This window comes from Phocoena phocoena, chromosome 6, assembly GCF_963924675.1.
Source record: "Phocoena phocoena chromosome 6, mPhoPho1.1, whole genome shotgun sequence".
In the NCBI taxonomy this organism is placed as follows: Eukaryota; Metazoa; Chordata; class Mammalia; order Artiodactyla; family Phocoenidae; genus Phocoena; species Phocoena phocoena.
In genome coordinates, this window is record NC_089224.1 from 45709761 (window position 1) to 45730462 (window position 20702).

The window sequence follows — 20702 nt, forward strand, 5'->3', positions numbered from 1 at the left end:
GACACCCGGCCAGAGCACCAAGACCCTGTCAGCTACATGGCTCAAAAGAAAAGAGAGAAAAGAAGAAAGAAAGAAAGAAAGTTATTAAAAATTTTTTTAAAGTATTAAAAATAAAAAGAAAAGAAAAGAAAGAAAGAGAGAGCAGCCAAAGCAAAAGACAAATCTACCAATGATAAGAAGTGCTAAAAACTATACTAAGAAAAAAAAAAAAAAAGGACAGACAGAACCCTAAGACAAATGGTAAAAGAAAAGCTATATAGACAAAATCACACAAAGCCCACTGCCTCGATTTTGGAATGATTTGTTGTCTATTCAGGTATTCCACAGATTCAGGGTACATCAAGTTGATTGTGGGGACTTAATCCACTGCTCCTGAGGCTGCTGGGAGAAATTTCCCTTTCTCTTCTTTGTTCGCACAGCTCCCGCGGTTCAGCTTTGGATTTGGCCCCGCCTCTGAGTGTAGGTCACCTGAGGGAGTCTGTTCTTTACCCAGACAGGACGGGTTTAAAGGAGCAGCTGATTCGGGGGTTCTGGCTCACTCAGGCCAGGGGGAGGGAGGGGTACGGAATGCAGGGTGAGCCTGCAGCGGCAGAGGCCGGCATGACGTTGCGCCAGCCTGAGGCACGCCATGCGTTCCGCCCAGGGAAGTTGTCCCTGGATCACGGGACCCTGGCAGTGGCGGGCTGCACAGGCTCCCGGGAGGGGAGGTGTGGATAGTGACCTGTGCTTGCACACAGGCTTCTTGGTGGCTGCAGCAGCAGCCTCAGCGTCTCATGCCCGTCTCTGGGGTCTGTGCTGATAGCCATGGCTCGCGCCCGTCTCTGGAGCTCATTTAGGCGGTGCTCTGAATCCCCTCTCCTCGGGCACCCCAAAACAATGGTCTCTTGCCTCTTCGGCAGGTCCATACTTTTTCCCGGACTCCGTCCCGGCTAGCTGTGGCGCACTAGCCCCTTCAGCCTGTGTTGACGCAGCCAACCCCAGTCCTCTCCCTGGGATCCGACCGAAGCCCGAGCCTCAACTCCCAGCCCCCGCCCGACCCGGCGGGTGAGCCGACAAGTCTCTCAGGCTGGTCAGTGCTGGTCGGCATGGCTCCTCTGTGCGGGAATCTCTCCACTTTGCCCTCTGCACCCCTGTTGCTGTGCTCTCCTCTGTGGCTCCGAAGCTTCCCCCCTCCGCCACCCCCTGTGTCCGCCAGTGAAGGGGCTTCCTAGTTTGTGGAAACCTTTCCTCCTTCACAGCTCCCTCCCAGAGGTGCAGGTCCTGTCCCTATTGTTTTGCCTCTGCTTTTTCTTTTGCCCTACCCAGGTACGTGGGGAGTTTCTTGCCTTTTGGGAAGTCTGAGGTCTTCTGCCAGAGTTCTTTAGGAATAGGTGTTCTGTAGAAGTTGTTCCACATGTAGATGTATTTCTGATGTATTTGTGGGGAGGAAGGTGATCTCCACGTCTTACTCCTCCACCATCTTGAAGGTTTCCCCAAATTTAGAATTTTTATAACTTTCTTCAAAGGGTAATCTTCCAACTGCTTCATTTGACAGAGAAAATAGTTATCTTAAATAATCTTTACGATAACCTCACAATGCAGAAGGAAGCTGATAGTAGGGCTATCAGCTGATAAAAGAAGATTGTGACCATGATGACAAAATTGGCAATTTCTGTTCTCAATAAGTCCTAAACTTAAGCTGGGACAGGAACACATCTTTCACCCTAGCCATCATCCCAATCCTGAGCATGCCTTCCATCTATTCTGGACATTACACGTGATTTCACAGGAGAAGGAGAACCAAGGAAAGCATTTGGATAAAGATGATGGCAGATAAGGAGAAGTGAGGGAAAGGGAGAAAGGTGGGGCAGGAATTCCTGAGATGCACTCCTACCAGACCTGACACACTGACAGGTACAGAAAGTTCTCCCCCTTCTTAGACTTCCTGCTCTCCACCTAAGCCCAGCAATGATAAATAATGCATCACTGATGTGTATTCATTCAGTGTTGTCTTCAAGTTTATGTGAGGCTTGGGGCCACATTATCAATATCACAGTTTATTCAGGGATTTGGACACAGACACACAGAGAAGCAGGCCATGTGAAGGTGGATGCAGAGAGTGGAGCGATGTACCTACAAGGCAAGGATTGCCAGCAGCCACCAGAAGTTAGAAAGGGGCAAGGAAGGAGACTTCTCTACAGTCTTCAGATAGAACATGGTCCTGCCAACACTTCGATTCTGGATTTCTAGCCCCCAGAACTGTGAGATAAAACATTTCTGTTGTTTTAAGTCACCTAGTCTGTGGTACTTTGTTACGGCCCTTGGAAAGGAATACAGTCACCTTGGTTCTCACGCCTCAGTGACCACACACTGACTCAGATCATCTCATGGCCAGTGGTGGCCTCCCTTCAATTGTGAACTTCTCCCACAGTCTGTGGTCTCCCCTATTCCCACAATCAGATATCTCTTTGTTCATCTCTCTCACTACGCTAAGAGAGCCGATGCATCTTACTGACCCTGTTGAGTGAAGAGAAAAAGAGCGTCTCAGAAAAGTTCACTCCTCAGAAATGGTACCTCTGGGAGTAGCCATTTGGTTTTGTGATCTCTTAGTGCTTCCACCTTTCAAAAGTTCTGTTGCTAAATTAAGAGTTCACATCTCTCCTGTGTATACATCAAAAGCTGTATGTGTGGGCTTCCCTGGTGGCACAGTGGTTGAGAGTCCACCTGCCGATGCAGGGGACACGGGTTCGTGCCCCGGTCCGGGAAGATCCCACATGCCGCGGAGTGGCTGGGCCCATGAGCCGTGGGCGCTGAGCCTGCGCGTCTGGAGCCTGTGCTCCGCAACAGGAGAGGCCACAAGGGTGAGAGGCCCGCGTACCACAAAGAAAAAAAAAAAAAGCTGTATGTGTCCTCAGAAACATCTCTTGGCACTTTTTTAACCATTCACTCTGCTCATTCATTAATCTTCAAGTGATCACACCCATTAATTTATTCCACAGATTTACACTTTACATGTGGAAAATCCTCCAGGTGCTAAGAGGCTCTAGTGAGGCGTGCATGGACCAAGGACAGGATCCCTAACTTGTAGAGTTTAGCCCACCTTTCATCTCCAGCATTATAGACTCAGGCACATCATCTCCCTCCACTTCCTTCCTCAGCTCCAGCCTCTTCTTCCAGTCCTCCTCATTAGGGACGACCACCACACTTTCTGAGAGAAAGTCTTGAACAGCAATAGCTTCCGCCATTCGCCATTGGCCAGAGTTGTACACGTTACACTGATCAAGAAGGAAGTTCTGGGCTTCCCTGGTGGCGCAGTGGTTGAGAGTCCGCCTGCCGTTGCAGGGGACGCGGGTTCGTGCTCCAGTCCGGGAAGATCCCACATGCCGCGGAGCGGCTGGGCCCATGAGCCATGGCCGCTGAGCCTGCGCATCTGGAGCCTGTGCTCCACAACGGGAGAGGCCACAACAGTGAGAGGCCCGTGTACCGGGAAAAAAAAAAAAAAAAGAATGAAGTTCCTCTTTATCCGGGAAGCAATCTGGACCAGCTTACTAGGGCACTGGGAAGCTTGCTGAACTAAAAGGTCTCAGCTTGGGGTCCATCTGTGGCTCCTCAAGCCCCTTCGTCCTTATTTGATTGAGCACAGTCTCAGCTCCCAGGACATTGTATCTTTTCCCAGGGTTTTCTTTTGCATATTTCAGTGCCCACTGGGTCTTTCCAGATCCAGGCAGTCCCACCATCAGAATCACCTCACACTCCTCTATGGTCTTGGGAGGGACTGCAGTGAGCACGTGCTCCTCCACAGGCACGGCATGGATGAACACAAACTCTTCTGGCGGTGGGAAGAAAGGTTCCTCCTTCTGAACAAAATATAATTCTACAACACAATTTTTGCAGAGGACATGGGGTAGAAGGGCCCGGTCAGCCACGGATTCCTTGTTGATACAGAATGCCACACCAAGGTCTTCTCCATTCTTGGAAAAGGAAAGTTCTACTTCTTCAACCTCAAAATTGGCAAAGCAGCCAATGACATCATTCTCCCCAAAAGTCTGGCCAAATTCCTCAAACTGCCCATTCTCTGCCTCGAGTCCTCGTCCACTGAAACCATAAGAGAATCCATCCTCACCAAGCTCTGGATGGGAAAAATCAACAGACCATCCAACTCGAAGGAGAGAAACCTCTGTGCAGCCTTCTTTCATTGGGAGATTCTGGGTTATCTTGGCCTCAAAGCAGACTTTCCCCTTTGTCACTCCATAAGTACTTCTTGCCCCAGACCAAAGGGTGTGGAACTTCTCTGAGAAAAGTGGCTGCCCTCCATAGCGGTCTTTGCTCACCTGAAAATGGAGATCCGAGGTATACGTGTCCAGGTTCACAAGAATCTGATCCTCTTCCTCACCTTTTGCCTCTTCTTCCGGGGGTGGTGGAGACTTTGAACCTGTTCCTCTGCGGCCTTGTCACCCGGCGCCTTGGATCCCGGCGTCTCGTCTCCACTCTGATCCTCTGGCTCATCTTCCTCCCCTTTGCCGGTGCCCTGCTCTTTGCCACCGGTCACCCGACCTGACTCGGCTGTGGCCTCCCCCGCCAGTTTCTCGGAAGCATAGGGCTCAGCCGCGGCCTCCACGGCTGCCGCCTCCGGGGGCTCCAGCGGCGGCTGTGTGGCCTCTCTCGGCACTTTTTTTTTTCCCCTCTCCCGTTGCGGAGCACAGGCTCCAAACGAGCAAGCTCAGCGGCCATGGCTCACGGGCCCAGCCGCTTAGCGGCATGTGAGATCTTCCCGGACAGGGGCACGAACCTGTGTCCCCTGCATCGGCAGGCGGACTCTCAACCACTGCGCCACCAGGGAAGCCCTCTCTTGGCACTTTTTAAAGGCTCAGAAAGCTTTTGTTTATTTGCCAGTGAATTTAGTAGAGAATATATTCCACATATGGATTTATATACAGTATATAAAAATGCTTGGTGAAAAATTAAATACAATGTGAACCTGAAATATCCTATTAAAAATTACATTTCAAGCCAATTTAAGAAACTATTTTTGCATTATTTGCCACTTAGATTTTTAAAAGCATAACAAAACCTAATCAACTAAAACATTTACAAAACAAGTGACCAGTTTATTTTAAGAAGGATGATGTTTATCTCACCATAACTTCTGTCAGGATAAGATAATACCTGTTAGATGAGGAAAGAGTTAACATGTCAATTCCTATTGATTAGCCGCAGAAATATTTTGTCACCAAAGTGGGTGTATCATACTTGTAAAGTATATATTTTAATAAATAATTTGTTGAATTTCATCTATAATATTGGGCCAGGCACTGGGCTAAGTGTTTATGTTTATATGCACAAATACACACCAAACAAAATCTAATTTATTCCCACCTCAGTGCTGTGAAGTTAGAACTTTACAGATGAGGAAACTAGAGCTTCAAGGGATGAGTTCCTTACCAAAAAGTTCTCTTGAGTACTAATGCAACTTGATCTTTGTATTTCTATGAGTTTTTGTTTGTTTTTTTGTTTTGTTTTGTGTTCGTTGAAGTATAGTTGATTTACAATGTTGTGTTAATTTCAGGTGTACAGCAAAGTGATTCAGTTACACATGTATATATCTATTCTTTTCAGATTCTTTTCCCTTACATATTACTGTAAGAAATTGAGTAATCTTATCAATATCTAGTTCCCTGTGCTATATAGGAGGTCCTTGTTGGTTATCCATTTTATATTACTATGATTTTAAAAAAGATATTTAACAAATTTTGACAATACATCATTATAGTTTAGTTATCATTTTAAAGATTTTTCTGTTCAGTTCATTACCCATCAACATTATCTTCTTTTAAAATATGCTCTCCCTGGTCTGGGAAGATCCCACATGCTGTGGAGCAACTAAGTCCGTGCACCACAACTACTGAGCCTGTGCTCTAGAGCCCGTGAGCCACAACTACTGAGCCTGTGTGCTGCAACTACTGAAGCCCGTGCACCTAGAGGCCATGCTGTACAACAAGAGAAGCCACCACAATGAGAAGCCCACACACCTCAACAAAGAGTAGCCCCTGCTCACTGCAACTAGAGAAAGCCCACACGCAGCAATGAAGACCCAACACAGCCAAAAATAAATAAATAAAATAAATAAATTTAAAAAAAATAAAAAATAAAATAAAATATACTGTGACATTTGTGAGGACTGTGTCCTTAAGACCTTCAGCAAAACTCAAACACCAGTATCGTATATCTGTTCCCAGCTACACACAAATGGCAGGGCCATACAATACGGTAAGCCCCCTTTGAGGCTGATGCACCTTGGGAGCTAAACTCACACAGCTCTATCTGCACTCTAGCCTCCCAGCAGGTGGGTCCAATTCAGGTTTGCACCTTACTGAGGTCACACACATCTTGAAGGTGAAATAATCCCATTTTGATGTAGCTCTCAAATCTCCAAAGCCAAAAATGTTAAAGCCTAATCACCAAAGATCTTCAACACAGTATGTTTTTTAAAGAGCTAATAATGTTCCTATTAAAATGTTTCTGACGTTCAAGGAAATTTTTTATCACATTTGTTCTCTGAGATAGAGGGAACTTTAGTTCAGGAAGAGTAGAGCTGACAATGTGAGGTTGCTTCCCTCTCCTGTGCATTCCCTGGAGTCCTTCCTACAATGCTGCTCCAGGGAGTTTCCCGTCTCCATTTCTTAAATAAGTTTAAACACTTGTGCTCCATAGCATTCTTCCCCTGGGTCTTTAAACATGCACAATCTCCCGGACGTGGAGAAAAACTTCCCTTGATTTTCCTGGAATAGGATTCTTTACCATCCCCAAGGAGTCGTTATGGGATTACCTGCCAACATTCTCAATGGTAGCTGTTTCAAATAACATTAAACACCATTTCCTGAGTAGCTACTCCTCACTTGGTGTCCTGCCAGGTTGAGATGGTGGGGTGGGGGTGGTGGGCAGCGAAGGCATGGATTCCCATGTTCAGAAAGCTCAAAGTGTGATGGGGAGGCAGACATACAAACAATCACTATATAGGTTATCATAGATGTAAAGCGTGAAACGAAGATCCAAAGAGGGAGAAAGAGGGCAGAAGTAGAGGACAGCAGTGGCCACAGGAAGTGGTTAACAATGTCAAGTGAAGGAGAAAACCCAGGCAGAAAGGGTCTGAAAAGCATGCCAGCTTGGCTGCAAATAGAAGGAGGCAGATAAGGCAACAGCCGGAGCAAAAGGCACAGTCAAGGGAGAGGGAGGGTCTATTAGTTGCCATGAGTTGAGGGTGATAGATTCAACTGCTTTAATGTGACAGCTGTCTGGATAAATACGATGGTGATGGATGGATGTCAAAATAGCTTCAGATGTAATTAAATTAAGTTGAAGGGGAAAACATCTCCTCTGGAACCCAGGACAGATTTTAGATTCGTGTAAAGACCAGCCAATGTACTGTTTGTTTAGTAAATTCTGCCTCCCAAGATTTTGAAGCAAAATTTTAAATTCAGCATTTGAAAACCAGTTATGTGTGTAAAGGCAGTTTTCAATCACCTGAGTTCAAATCTTAGCTTCACTGCTTACTGGCAGTGTTAAAATCCTGGATAATTTACTAAAATTATCTGTATTCTAGTTTTCTCATCTGTAAAATGGAAATAATTAATATTACATCATCGTAGCTTTGCTGGAGGAGCAAATCAGTTAAATCACATAAGGTGTTTAGAATAGAGACTAGCAATAGTCAGCTCTCGATGTATTTAGCTATCATTGTAATTATTATAATTATGAATATCATTATCTGGTCTTATTTTGGTCACAGTTCTTATAAACATAAGTCAGTTTATTTACTTCATTTTACAAATGAAGCAAAATGGCTTCACGTGAGTAAATAATTTGCTTTGAGCTCTACACCTCATCAGAATTAGAATAAAACTCCCAAACCTTTCTTCATACACACCTTAGTGTCTGTTAAATATGAACAGATCTTTACACCAAGGGCACCACAATGGCAAGACAGTCTGAAATTATTTTATACCTAAGAAATGAAGTAATAAAAATATATATACATGTTTAGGCTCAAGTTCTTCTTATATCACACCTGCCCTGGGTCACAAGGTCCACAAAAATTAGATGCAATTTAATTGTATTAGAGCAAAAAATACTAACAGTAAAAGAAATTAAAAGGAGGAAATGTGGAAACATAGAATTTTATAGAGAGTAAAAATATCATTCAAAATAAGGTGAAATAGAGACAGAAACAGATAATTCATTGCTGTAAGCCCTGTATTAGAAGAAATACTAAAAGAAGTTCTTAAGCATAAAGAGAAATGATAGATAGAAAATAGGAATCTATGTGAGGGAATGAAGAATTGCAAAAAATGGTAAATATGTAGTAAAGGTAAAGGTCTTTCCTCCTTATTTAAAATTTATTTAAAAGACAATTAACTTTCTAAAAAATGAAAATTTATTGTGGGATTTATAGTATATGTAGTAGTAAAATATATGGCAGAATACAGAAATAGCAGAACTAATGGAAAGGAAAAATGGAAGAATTCTGCTTTAATTTTTTTATAATATATGTGATGTGGTATAATATTAACTCAATGTAGATTATAATAAGTTAAGGATGTATATGATAATTCCTAGAGCAACCACTAAAATATAAAACAAAACTATAGCTGAAAAGCCAATATAGGACATGAAATGAAATTCCCCAAAGTACTTGATAATTCCAAAAATGCCAGGCAAGGAGGAAAAAAGATTGAAAAAGCAATTAGAAAACAAATAGCAAGATGGGAGATATTAACCCAACCACAGCAATAACTGCATTAAGTGTAAACTAAATACTTTCATTAAAAGGCAGAGATTATAGACTGGATATAAAAGTAAGACCCAATGATATACTGTCTACAAAAGATATACTTTATTTTTTTTAATTTTTTAATTTTTTATTTTTTACACTTCATATATAAAGAAAAAGATAGGCTAAAAGTAAAAGGATGGAAAAAGATGCACCATGCGGACACATATCATAAGAAATCTGGAGTAACTATATTAATACCAAAGCAGACTTCAAGCTTAACAAAATATTAGCAGACAAATCCACTAGCATATAAAAAGGATGATATATCATGACTAAGTGTTAGGTTCATCCCAGTAATACAAATATAATTTTAATCTTTTGGCACTGTTTTGATATCTTTTGCCATACAAAAACATTTTTCTATAATCCTGTTTTGGTGAACAGCTCTTCCTAACACCCAGGGTGTCCAAATAATCATCTAAATTTTATAAGTTGTTTTTACTGACTTTTTCTATACACTTAATTCTTTAATCCACTGGGAATTTACTTTTGTATGTGGTGTGTGATAGCATTCCAACATTTTCCTCCAGATGGATTAAACAGGTGTACCAGCCATTTATTAACTAAGTGAGCCTTTTCTCACGGAATTGAAATTTCAGTTTGTCAAACATTAAATTCCTATATATGTTGAAATCCATTCCTGGGATCTTGATTGTCTTCTATTGTTCAGTTTGTTTGTTCCTATATCAATACAATGTCTTGTACTTTATTGCCTAGTAATGTATATCCTCCTCACTATTCCTCTTTTAATTAATTTTTTGGCTAGTCTTAGAAATTTCTTTCTCTGTATGGACTTTAAGATTACTTTATTCAGTAAAAAATTTTTTTTATGATTCTAATTGCAATTTCCTTCCATTCATAGATTAATTGGAGAAAATTTAAATTTGGAGGACATTAAGGACTCCATTCAAGAGCATGTTTCCATTTGTTTCATTTTTTAATATTCGACAATAAGATTTTATAACTTCCTTCTTAAAGAATCTGTATGTTTCTTCTTTATTTCTAGGTATCTTTAGTTTTGTTACTATTGTGAATGAAATTATAATTCTATTTTTTTAAACTGATTATTGCTTTTATAGAGAAAGGATTTATAATTTTTAAAAAATTAAGGCTCATATCTGGACTTTTCGAAATGTGGGAGGAGATCACCCAGCCCTGTAAAGGCAAGCCGGAGCTAACAAAATCATCAGTTAGGATTAATCAAGATCAGTCCAAATTTTGTTCTAAATTTCTGTCTCCTGGTGGCTCCCTTACCCGGCTATTCTCTGATTTGGGCACCAGTAAAGCAGTTTTTTCTGTTCTTGCTTGACTGAATTCTACTTGTCGTCTATTCAGTGCCACTCTTGCCCCTCAGACTAGTCTGAGAGGATGCTCCTTCTTGGGGGCTGGGATCCAGCACAAGACCAGATTCACCCTATCTCACAGGTAATCTGATAGATATCACTCATGCGATCTCCAGCCATATGGAATAAGACTTTTATACCAGCAATATAAAACAATTAACCATCTCTACAATGGTCTTAAAAGTTATCTATGCGGTAAAGATTATTTCTAATAGCAGATAAGAAATCATTACAAACTCTAAGGATGGCCATTTAAATGGAGTCACAAAGGCGGAAGACATTTAAAGGATGAATAGTTAAAGTTCTAGCAGAGAAGTAAAAACAATGCTTTGGATCAGCTGAAAAAGAGTGGTAATAGAGGCTGAGAGCGTGTCCAGGCAAAGATTACAATAGATGACTATTTATGATTAATGCCCAAGTGAGATAAGATAACTGGGCAAATACAGCTGAAATTTTGCACAATGCTGTGGAAAGAGATCTCAGCCTAGCTTTAACTAGAGTTTTGGTGCCTTTGAAACAAGAAGATTGGACAACATAATCTCTAGGGTTATGTATGGATCTAGCAGCTTGTGAAATTTCCAAATTGTGTTATGGGATTGGGATTGGGAGTGTGATCCCTGAAAATTCCAGGTGGTTGAAATAAAAAGGAAATCTAGAATTGAAAGTTATCAGAGTATAACTGTATACTTATAGTGCCCTTTGTAGGTAATGGAAGAAGAAGGGGGCAATGGGGCACTTTTCCAGCATCTCTGCTCTCAGTGAATATCACATGAAGTATTGACATTCAAAAATGGGATTGCCAAGGAATGGGAGGGAAAAAAAAAAATGCAGGAACAGGGCTTCCCTGGTGGCGCAGTGGTTGAGAGTCCGCCTGCCGATGCAGGGGACACGGGTTCGTGCCCCGGTCTGGGAGGATCCCACATGCCGCGGAGCGGCTGGGCCCGTGAGCCATGGCCGCTGAGCCTGCGCGTCCGGAGCCTGTCCTCCGCAACGGGAGAGGCCGCAGCAGTGAGAGGCCCGCGTAACGCATAAAAAAAAAAAAAAAAAAAAAAAAAAAAAAAAAAAAAAAAATGCAGGAACAGGGTGATGGATAGATGGATGGTTAAATGTCCAAACTCAGGATATTCAACCACTGGATTTAATTTCTCTGAAGATCATTGTGAAATAGTGTAGCTTATTACATTTTATGTATGGTTTAAAAAATTCTTGAGCTAATCTGCTACTGCCATGAAATGTATTTCAAGGCTTTAGTTTCCCAAATGGTGCTCATAGGGATGAAAACAAATTTAAACATTTTCCCAAGGAAAACAACACTGACATATTCAAATAGTGTTAAAGTTCCTTCTAAAGGCAAGAACATGTTAACTTTGAGTTACTTGAACTATCCCGACCTCTGACTTCTCCTGTACAAGTAGACAATTGACATTTTTGGATACCTATCATGCCAAGCAACATACTAGGTACTTTTACACATTTTCATCTATACATTTTCCTATTCAATCCTCCCAAGAATCATGTAGTTTTGGCAAAAGAGACTTTGTTCATAGAAGTTAAAGTATGTCAAATTCTTACTGTAAGTAAGAGGTAGAGCCCTCTGGGAATTCACAATTTAGTTGAGTAGGCAGGAACCCCAGTAAAAATATCTTAAGGTAAATGCCATCATAGACATCCATTAGACCAGTGCAGCTCCCAGAAGAAGCTCTGGGAAGGGCTTTAAAGAATGAGTAGAACTTTGACAGGTAAATATTGGGATGAAGGGGAAGAAGTAGAAGAGAAATTCAAAGGAGGAGAAAAGTTTCACATAGGTACACATGATGATCAAAAAATGCCTGGTGTGCTCATGAAATGGTGAGTTGCTGTAATTGGTGGGGGATAGGGTGGTATGAGATGTCAGTGTATGACCGGCTTAGAGGCAAGATGAGATATGACTGTAACAGGCAGCAGAGAACCACAAAGAATTTCAACCAGAAAAAAATGGCTGGATCAGGACTGTGTTTTAAGAAATACTTCCAGCAGGCTTCAACTAATGTATGGTAGTCTGGGTAGAAGGAGGAGAGACAGGAGGCAGGGAGGCTGGTGAAGTCTGCCTTGGTAATGCTGGCAGGACCTGAAGAGGACCTGCCCTAAGGCCCTGCCAACGAAAAGGGAGAAATGCACTTCCTACTCAAAATGTTCTCTCATAAGCTCCCTCTGCACTGATTCCTTGGAAAACAAGGTAGAATTCCCTAACTTCTTAATTTGAAAGGTTTTTTGTTTGTTTGTAGTTTGTTCTTTGGCAAGTAAAAAGGAGCTCTTTTTGGGTCTCCTTTACCCGGGTTCTGGGTATAAGGAACAGAAGTAGAATGCTAGTGATCTCAACAGAATAATTCTATCAATAGAATTAGATTGGATGGGGAGACTTAATGATGACTCCTAAATTTTAAACCCGAATGACTAGGAAAACCGTGGTCTCCCTGTAGGAAATTAGATAATGATATGGGAGGAAAGACAGTATGCTTATTTTAAATAGATTCAATTGGAAGTTACAATGGGATTTTCATGCAGAAATATCCAGAAGCTGCTGAAAGGCCAGAACTAGTGTTCATTAAAAAAAAACAAGAGAGGCTGAAGATAATAGAGTTAGCCATTATCTGCGTGGAGATAAAGCCATGTGGGGAGATGTCTGTGCTGATGAATAACATGGAGGCAAAGGGAAAAGATGGCCCAGGGCAGACCTGAGAGGAAATAGAGCTGGAGAAAAGGAGGCGTCTAGAGAGAGAGAAAGGACAGAAGGCGAGAAAAGTCTAACATTCAGAGTTGCAGAGGCACAGGGAAGAGAGGTGAAGGTGGTAAATGCAGTAGACTTGTGGAAGGGGAGGAGGAGGGAGGATGTAGATGCAGGGTCTGTGTTTTATGATAAAGGGTCGCTTTCTGCCTTCTCCTCTCGCCCCACTCCAGTCCATCCAGGACCTTATTCCTCTCTCGCTGCTTGGCCTGGGCACTGATGACATTGATGACTGCTTAGCCACCAGTGTTTGCTTGTAAATCAGTTTCCTCTTTACATCAAATTCTCCCCAAGAGCAAGAACTGTGTGGGGTCATCTACACAGTGGGTGCAGAATGGGGACTCAGGGAAGAAATCAAGGCAGTCTCCCCGAGGGAACAGTTTCTGGAGAGCGTTGGGAAGGAAAGTTAAATAGTAAGGTGTTATGGACCAGGAAGATGGTAAGAAATAAGGAAGCGTCTGATTATGAGAGTGGGCAGGGAGTTATGAGAAAAAGGAGAGAGAAAACTACGTCCAGAGAGAAGCAGAAAGAATAAAATGTGTAATTCTAGGGTGGGAGAGATTTGAAGATGTTCCTAAACTGTGGTGAAAGCCAGTGGAAAGGACAGGATGGAGATGCAAGAAGGTGTGGGTAATAACTGATGGAATGACTTTGAGAAGGGACTGGTGAATGCAGGAGAGGGATGAACTTCTGACCCAGGGCAGGGGGTGAGGGAAGGTGCAGAGAAATGGAGAGATGAGGTACCAGGTCAGAATGGACTAGGAGGAAGGAAACTATAGCTAGCCTAATGGAAAAACAAAAACAAAAAACCTTGAGGTTCTAATACTGCCATTTATCAGTCATGTGACCTGCGGCAAGCGCCTTAACATATTTTTTAAAGGTTCAGCTCCCTTTAGCTAGAATGGGGATACTACCTTCCAACTCCCCAAATCGGGTATATGGTCTTGCTTACTTGCAAGTGCTTTCTTGGCTTTTTGTTTGTTTTGTTTTAAATTTATTTGGGGATATTTCCCTTAGAAGGCAGAGAAGCTGGAAGATGGTCTGGATCTTATCAGCAAAGTAGCAAGTGGGTCACCAGAGCATGAAGGAGAGAGTGATGCCATAGGCCTGAGTGATCAGGAGGTTTCTGAGGGCTGGGCAAAGGATAGGGAGATGAACACAACGTGAATAAAAGGATTTGCAAGCATCAGTGAGGACCCAGGAGAAATGAGAGGGCAAGGATGTCTGATACTGAGGAATCAGGCCTCTTGGCTGAAAAAGTGTCAGGGAAGGCCTGCTCACAATCGTCCTAGCCTAACCGCTCTCACAGGTGAGAGTAATGAGAGGCGGCACCTGGGCTCACGCATCCCAGCAGGCTTTGGGATGGCTTGACTGCGCGCTTCCGGGGTCAGGGGTTAGGGTCCGTTAATTTCTACGAGGCGGCAACGGAGTCTCAACACAAAGATTAGGAAGCCGGGTAAGGAGCCTGGTGCACCTTACTTGGGACTGGGGTGTGTTAGGGCCCCCGCCAGGCCGGCCCAGCCTCGGGCACCTGCCGCGCCTCGGCGTGCCAGTGGTGGTGCAGCTGGCTCCCGCCGCCGCAGGAACTTCAGGAACTTTTTTTTTTGGTAAATTGCTGCGTGAGGAGAGGCCCCGCCCTTCCGCGCCCGGCCGTCCGGCCTCCCCTCCAGCGCTCCTGGCGGGTGTTCCTTCACGGTCGGCGTGGAGGGCCTGGAGACGGCGGCCCATGGGACCCGTGGAGCTGCCCGCCTGGCTGCAGCCCAGGTAGGACGCTCGGCAGAGCAGGGAGAGGAGGGGGTACGGGAGGAGGGGCCGCCGGGGGTGAGGGTGGGGAACGGGGCGGTGGGTGGTGCCGATACTGATGAGCTGGGGGAGCACCGGCCAGCGCCCGAGCAAACTTAGGCCCCACACTCCGTGAGGCTCTGGACAGGTATTAGCTAATTCAGTTGTCTCGACAACCCTAAGAGTAACTTATTTCCCCCATTTTATAGCTGAGGAAATGGAAGGACAGGCTGCGTGTCCACCCTTCCTTTTGTGCTCTCTCTTGCCGTCTTTTTCTTTCTTCCCCCTCCGCCGACCTGGAGCCCTTCCCTTGACTTTCTCTACTTGCTGCAGAAACACCAATCACACGTGTAGATTTCAGGGCCCAGTTCCAGAAAAACTGATCCAGTGGTACGAGGGTAGAGCCTGGGATGTGTAAGTTTAACCCACACACCATGTGATTCTGCTGTAGGTTTGAGGGAGGAATTCCTCTTCCCCACTCATTTAGTAGTACTTGAGTCATCTGTAGGGGTGCCCAAGTAAAATCATCAAGCTACACTGTATCTGCTTCCCAACGTATTTGCCTTATTTCCCAGAGGTTTCACATCTCCAACTAGGAGAAAAATCTTGTCTACCCTGGGCAGGGCCACTCCCACCGCTTTTCCGAAACCAGAGGCAACGCTTCAAACGGTGCTTTCTCTAACTCCCTCAAACGTTTATCTGTCAGTCTTCTCTTAGTCATCTCCCCAGCAACCCATTTTAAAAGCCAACTTGACTTCCCATATCTGGCCCAAGTGACTAAACTGCTTTCTCTGTGTGTCTGGTGAAGGAAGCTATCTGCTCTTGCAAAATATAATAGGCAGTGGTGAGACACTGTCCCCAATCACATAAAGCATTCAGAAGTCAGGTGTGTCCCATGATTGAATTATCCACCACCTGGGAATGCCACCATTGCTACTCCCCTCTTGTTAACTATAAACTAGTTATCAAGTTCAAGTTCTGCACTTAGCAGGGACACATATCGACCACATCAGCCCCTCTCCATCCATATTTTCTTTTCAAAAATATTCAAAGCCTACTTTGCAATGCTTACTTTTATTCCTTGGGGAGCAGCAAGGTTAGAGGTTTATCAAAGATGAAAGTGGATTTTGAAATAGAACCATATTTGTCTTTAAACAAACTCAGGATGGTTACTTTAACAGATAGTGTGTGCTTTCAAAATCTGATGGGGTTTAGAGGGGTAACCAAGTAAAAGACTCTGATATGGAATAGTTGTCTCTTGCTTGCTCAGATTGGCCAGTAAGTTAGTGAAAAGATGAGTATAATGCTGAAAGGGTGATTATAAAGGAAGTGTTTAATATGTTTAAATGAAGTATTTTCCTGTATTTATTGTAGGTATAGGAAGAATGCCTATCTTTTCATCTACTACTTAATCCAGTTCTGTGGCCACTCATGGATATTCACAAATATGACAGTCAGATTCTTTTCATTTGGAAAAGGTAAAAGCCCAAAACAGTTTTGGATTTTTAGCTTTCAATCCTCGTTTTCACCTAGTCCTGGTTATAATAATTTTTTTAACTTCTATGAACTGCACCTAATAGCCTTCACTTCTCTAAAGTGTAGTGACCATATTTTTCAGTAAGCATACTTTGTTCTTACTGCAAAAACCAAAACCTTTTTGGAGGAGGCGGGGAGGTAAGATGAGGGAAAGGTATGTGGCTTCCCCCTGAGTAGGCATTTGCCCTGAAAACATAGACATGGCATTGGGGTGGTGCCATTTCACTCTTCCTTTTTGGTTCTGCACCAAACCTTAGCAGATTTGGTGTGTGTTGTGGAAATCCGTAAATTCCAGTAAAACATTTTTTGCAGAGAAATCAGGAATTAACCAATTCTTCTCCTGTTTTTTATTCCCCAGGTTTCAGATAACTGGAAACTACTAACAAATGAAAGACAAACTTTATATTCCCCAGGCTTCTAGTTGATCCCTTTAAAGGGCAGTGTGTCCATAATAAAATGACACACTTTGTAGATGACTCATCACCTATATGGGAGTTAGCATTAATGGTTTAAGTCATAAGTTTCCTCCACTTTCCTAAAAAGTAAAGATTTTAAATGCATTTCAGTTTTCCAAGAAATGAATCACTGTCATTTAACATTCTGACTGTCAAAATAACATTCTTTTCACGTTCCATCCCCACACGGGTAAGTGTCATCACAGTTTACAACTGTTGCATGACTTGACAATTTGAGCAACTGCTGGTTTCAGCTAAAAACAAACATCTAGGATATATCTGGGAAAAGTCATGCTGTGCTCATTAATTCAGACTTATGTATCCTCAGAAAATTAATCTACTTCTGTGGCACCATAAATGTTGCTTTTTCATTACTACAAATCTACAGATAAATTCTTGACTTTGTTAAGAACCTCCAAAGATACAGCCTGAGGCTTGAATTTCAACTATGAGTGTTGGGAGTCCTCAAGCAGAGGAAAACACAGGGTTTAGGAAAACTTCCCTTATATTTTTAGGAAAAAACATAACTTCTAGACCTTGGAAGTTAGCTGTGGCTTTGAGGGCATATTATAGGTCATTCACAACATGAGTAACAAGGCATGAACTCTTTCTTATGCTGCCTGGCCTTTCCAGTAGGAAAAGTGCCTTAGTCAGCAGTGTACTTATTTCTTAATTGTTATCCTGCCATTATAATTATAAAAGCTACATATTATTAAAGAAACACAACCCATTCATATGGAAGGCAGGCTGAAAAGAACTATGTGGGGTTCAGTACAGTTCCTGAATCAATGTATAAATTAAGTAGCTCAACAGCACTCGAGCACCTGGACTAGTAACGTCTGCTACTTTCTTCCTTCAAGGAGCCGCGTGACTGATAATTCTCTTACAGCAAGTGCAGGGCCATGGATAAGAGCATGGACTGTCTATGCCTCAGGAATCATCTGTGAAATGGGGATGATAATAATGTCTATCTCATAGAGCTGCTGAGAAGAGACACCCTTTGTGGTTGATAAATTATTATCATGTGAATGATCACTAGGGAGTGAAAACAACAAAGACTTCCCTAGAAGATTCTTAACATGGCAGAATTTCAATTTAAAATTTAAACCAACACATTTATCCTATTTAGACGAACATTTGTTTGCCTCCCATTTCAGCTCTCTCCAAATGCAGTATTTGTTTTGGGCCCTCTGCAGTGGGCCCAAGTTCCAGTGTTTAAAACTCACAGAAATTCAGAAAGCACTAACTACATATGTATGAGCCATAAATGCTAGGTACACATAAGATGTTATTTGATATCATGGCATCATTAATCTCATTTCCATAAAGCTTCTCTGAAATAGTATTTTCTCATCTCTGTGTGTGGGCACCACAGCTTCTTTAATAAACTCACTTCCAGCCTGTTTTCACTGGTGTAGTCTAGAGTCTATCTGTTTACTTTTATGCTGGGATTGCTTTAGAATCTCATAAATGGGGAATAAATGCTTTAGCTTTGGCCATGGAGCCTTCTTTTTCAAGTTTTAAATCCTTTCTGGAAGAGGAGCAATTAAAATGTACAATGATATAAAGTGCTTTCTTTGGTTACATAGTCTTTGTAATTTAGTAATCTATTTAGGAAATTTCTCACATGTAGTAAGAAAAAGGAAGTAAGGAGTCTCTACTGTATTTCAAAGTGCTTTATAGATTTGGGTTGTGATCTATGTTTTACTTACCATGTCTGTCTTTTTAATTCACTGGACACAGATTCAATGGTTGACACTTTTTATGCAATTGGACTTGTCATGCGACTTTGCCAATCTATTTCCCTCTTGGAGTTGCTGCACATATATGTTGGCCTTGAATCAGACCATCTTCTGCCTAAGTTTCTGCAGGTAGGTTTTAATCGCATTATTTGTATTATAGAATTTGTCGCATACTTTGTTCTATTTATAGCCTCTGTTGACTTTATGGCAGTGAAAAAGCCAACCTTTGCTAATTTGCAACCCACATCACTAACAAGGAGAATTACCTCATCCTAAAACACTGCACACTTAAAAAACAGAAATATAGATCAATGGAACAGGATAGAAAGCCCAGAGATAAACACATGCACATATGGTCACCTTATCTTTGATAAAGGAGGCAAGAATATACAGTGGAGAAAAGACAGTCTCTTCAATAAGTGGTCCTGGGAAAACTGGACAGCTACATGTAAAAGAATGAAATTAGAACACTCCCTAACACCATACACAAAGATAAACTCAAAATGGATTAAAGACATAAATGTAAGGCCAGAAACTATCAAACTCTTAGAGGAAAACATAGGCAGAACACTCTGTGACGTAGATCACAGCAAGATCCTTTTTGACCCACCTCTTACAGAAATGGAAATAAAAATAAACACATGGAACCTAATGAAACTTAAAAGCTTTTGCACAGCAAAGGAAACCATAAACAAGATGAAAAGACAACCCTTAGAATGGGAGAAAATAGTTGCAAAAGAAGCAACTGACAAAGGATTAATCTCCAAAATTTACAAGCAGCTCATGCAGTTCAATATTAAAATAACAAGCCAATCCAAAAATGGGTAGAAGACCTAAATAGACATTTCTCCAAAGGAGATATACAGATTGCCAACAAACACATGAAAGAATGCTCAACATCATTAATCATTAGAGAAATGCAAATCAAAACTACAATGAGGTATCACCTCACACCAGTCAGAATGGCCATCATCAAAAAATCTACAAACAAATAAATAAAAAAAATCTACAAACAATAGATGCTGGAAAGGGTGTGGAGAAAAGGGAACCCTCTTGCACTGTTGGTGGGAATGTAAATTGGTACAGCCACCATGGAGAACAGTATAGAGGTTCCTTAAAAAACTAAAAATAGAGCTACCGTATGACCCAGCAATCCCCCTACTGGGCATATACGCTGAGAATACCATAATTCAAAAAGAGTCATGTACCAAAATGTTCATCGCAGCTCTATTTACAATAGCCAGGACATGGAAGCAACCTAAGTGTCCATCAACAGATGAATGGATAAAGAAGATGTGGCACATATATACAATGGAATATTACTCAGCCACAAAAAGAAACGAAATTGAGTTGTTTGTAGTGAGGTGGATAGACCTAGAGTCTGTCGTACAGTGTGAAGTAAGTCAGAGAGAGAAAAACAAATACTGTATGCTAACACATATATATGGAATCTAAAAAAAAAAAAAAAGGTAATGAAGAACCTAGGGGCAAGATGGGAATAAAGACGTAGACTTTATGGACTTGAGGTTATGGGGAGGGGGAAGGGTAAGCTGGGACAAAGTGAAAGAGTGGCACGGACATATATGCACTACCAAACGTAAAATCGATAGCTAGTGGGAAGCAGCCGCATAGCACAGGGAGATCAGCTGGTGCTTTGTGACCACCTAGAGGGGTGAGATAGGGAGGGTAGGGGAGAGGGAGACACAAGAGGGAAGAGATATGGGGACATAAGTATATGTATAACTGATTTATTTGTTATAAAGCAGAAACTAACGCACCATTGTAAAGCAATTATACTCCAATAAAGATGTTAAAAAAGAAAAAAAAAGAATACAATACCTGGTTGCTATTGCTGTTATTTTAGGTATCATTTGTATCTAGCCCTAGAAGACCATTGTTCCTTTTAAAGGCAGGTTGAAGGAAGGTGGGAAAGTCACTGGTAGATATTTAGTATACTAAATCATTGCTGAATTAAGGCAAGAAAAACAAAAAGTGGTATTTTCCGTAAGGAGAGATAAAGGTTAAGTGACTATATGAGCATATGTTTAAAATTTACAGAAAAGGTATTTACATGAGTATAATATTAACTGTTTGCAAAATAAATTGGAAAGATGGATAACAAAATGTGACCAATTTGCATTGTAAAAATATTTGAAATATCAGAATCTGATTGTATTGCCAGCACCTAGCAAAGTGCTTATAACAGAAACATACACCTTAAATTTTGTTGATTGAAGGAGTGGCATAGATCCTTGTATTAAAATTTGCTTA

At 42.0% G+C, this 20702-nt stretch overlaps 2 protein-coding genes across 2 annotated transcripts in view; one reads left to right on the forward strand and one right to left on the reverse strand.

Moving 5' to 3' along the window:
• Positions 1 to 2359: 2359 nt before the first annotated feature.
• Positions 2360 to 14644, reverse strand: LOC136125042 (heterogeneous nuclear ribonucleoprotein U-like protein 2). Its single transcript, XM_065879885.1, is given in 6 exon segments — positions 2360 to 2496; positions 3080 to 3265; positions 3487 to 3563; positions 3565 to 4411; positions 4414 to 4663; positions 14396 to 14644. Coding segments are annotated over 6 exon segments (1746 nt in total).
• HACD4 (3-hydroxyacyl-CoA dehydratase 4) overlaps positions 14643 to 20702 on the forward strand; it is a 29576-nt gene continuing 23516 nt past the window's right edge. Inside the window, exons 1-3 of the mRNA XM_065879519.1 lie at positions 14643 to 14680; positions 16073 to 16176; positions 18433 to 18560. Coding sequence (XP_065735591.1) covers positions 14643 to 14680; positions 16073 to 16176; positions 18433 to 18560 — 270 coding nt within the window. The remainder of the gene's footprint in view (positions 14681 to 16072; positions 16177 to 18432; positions 18561 to 20702) is intronic.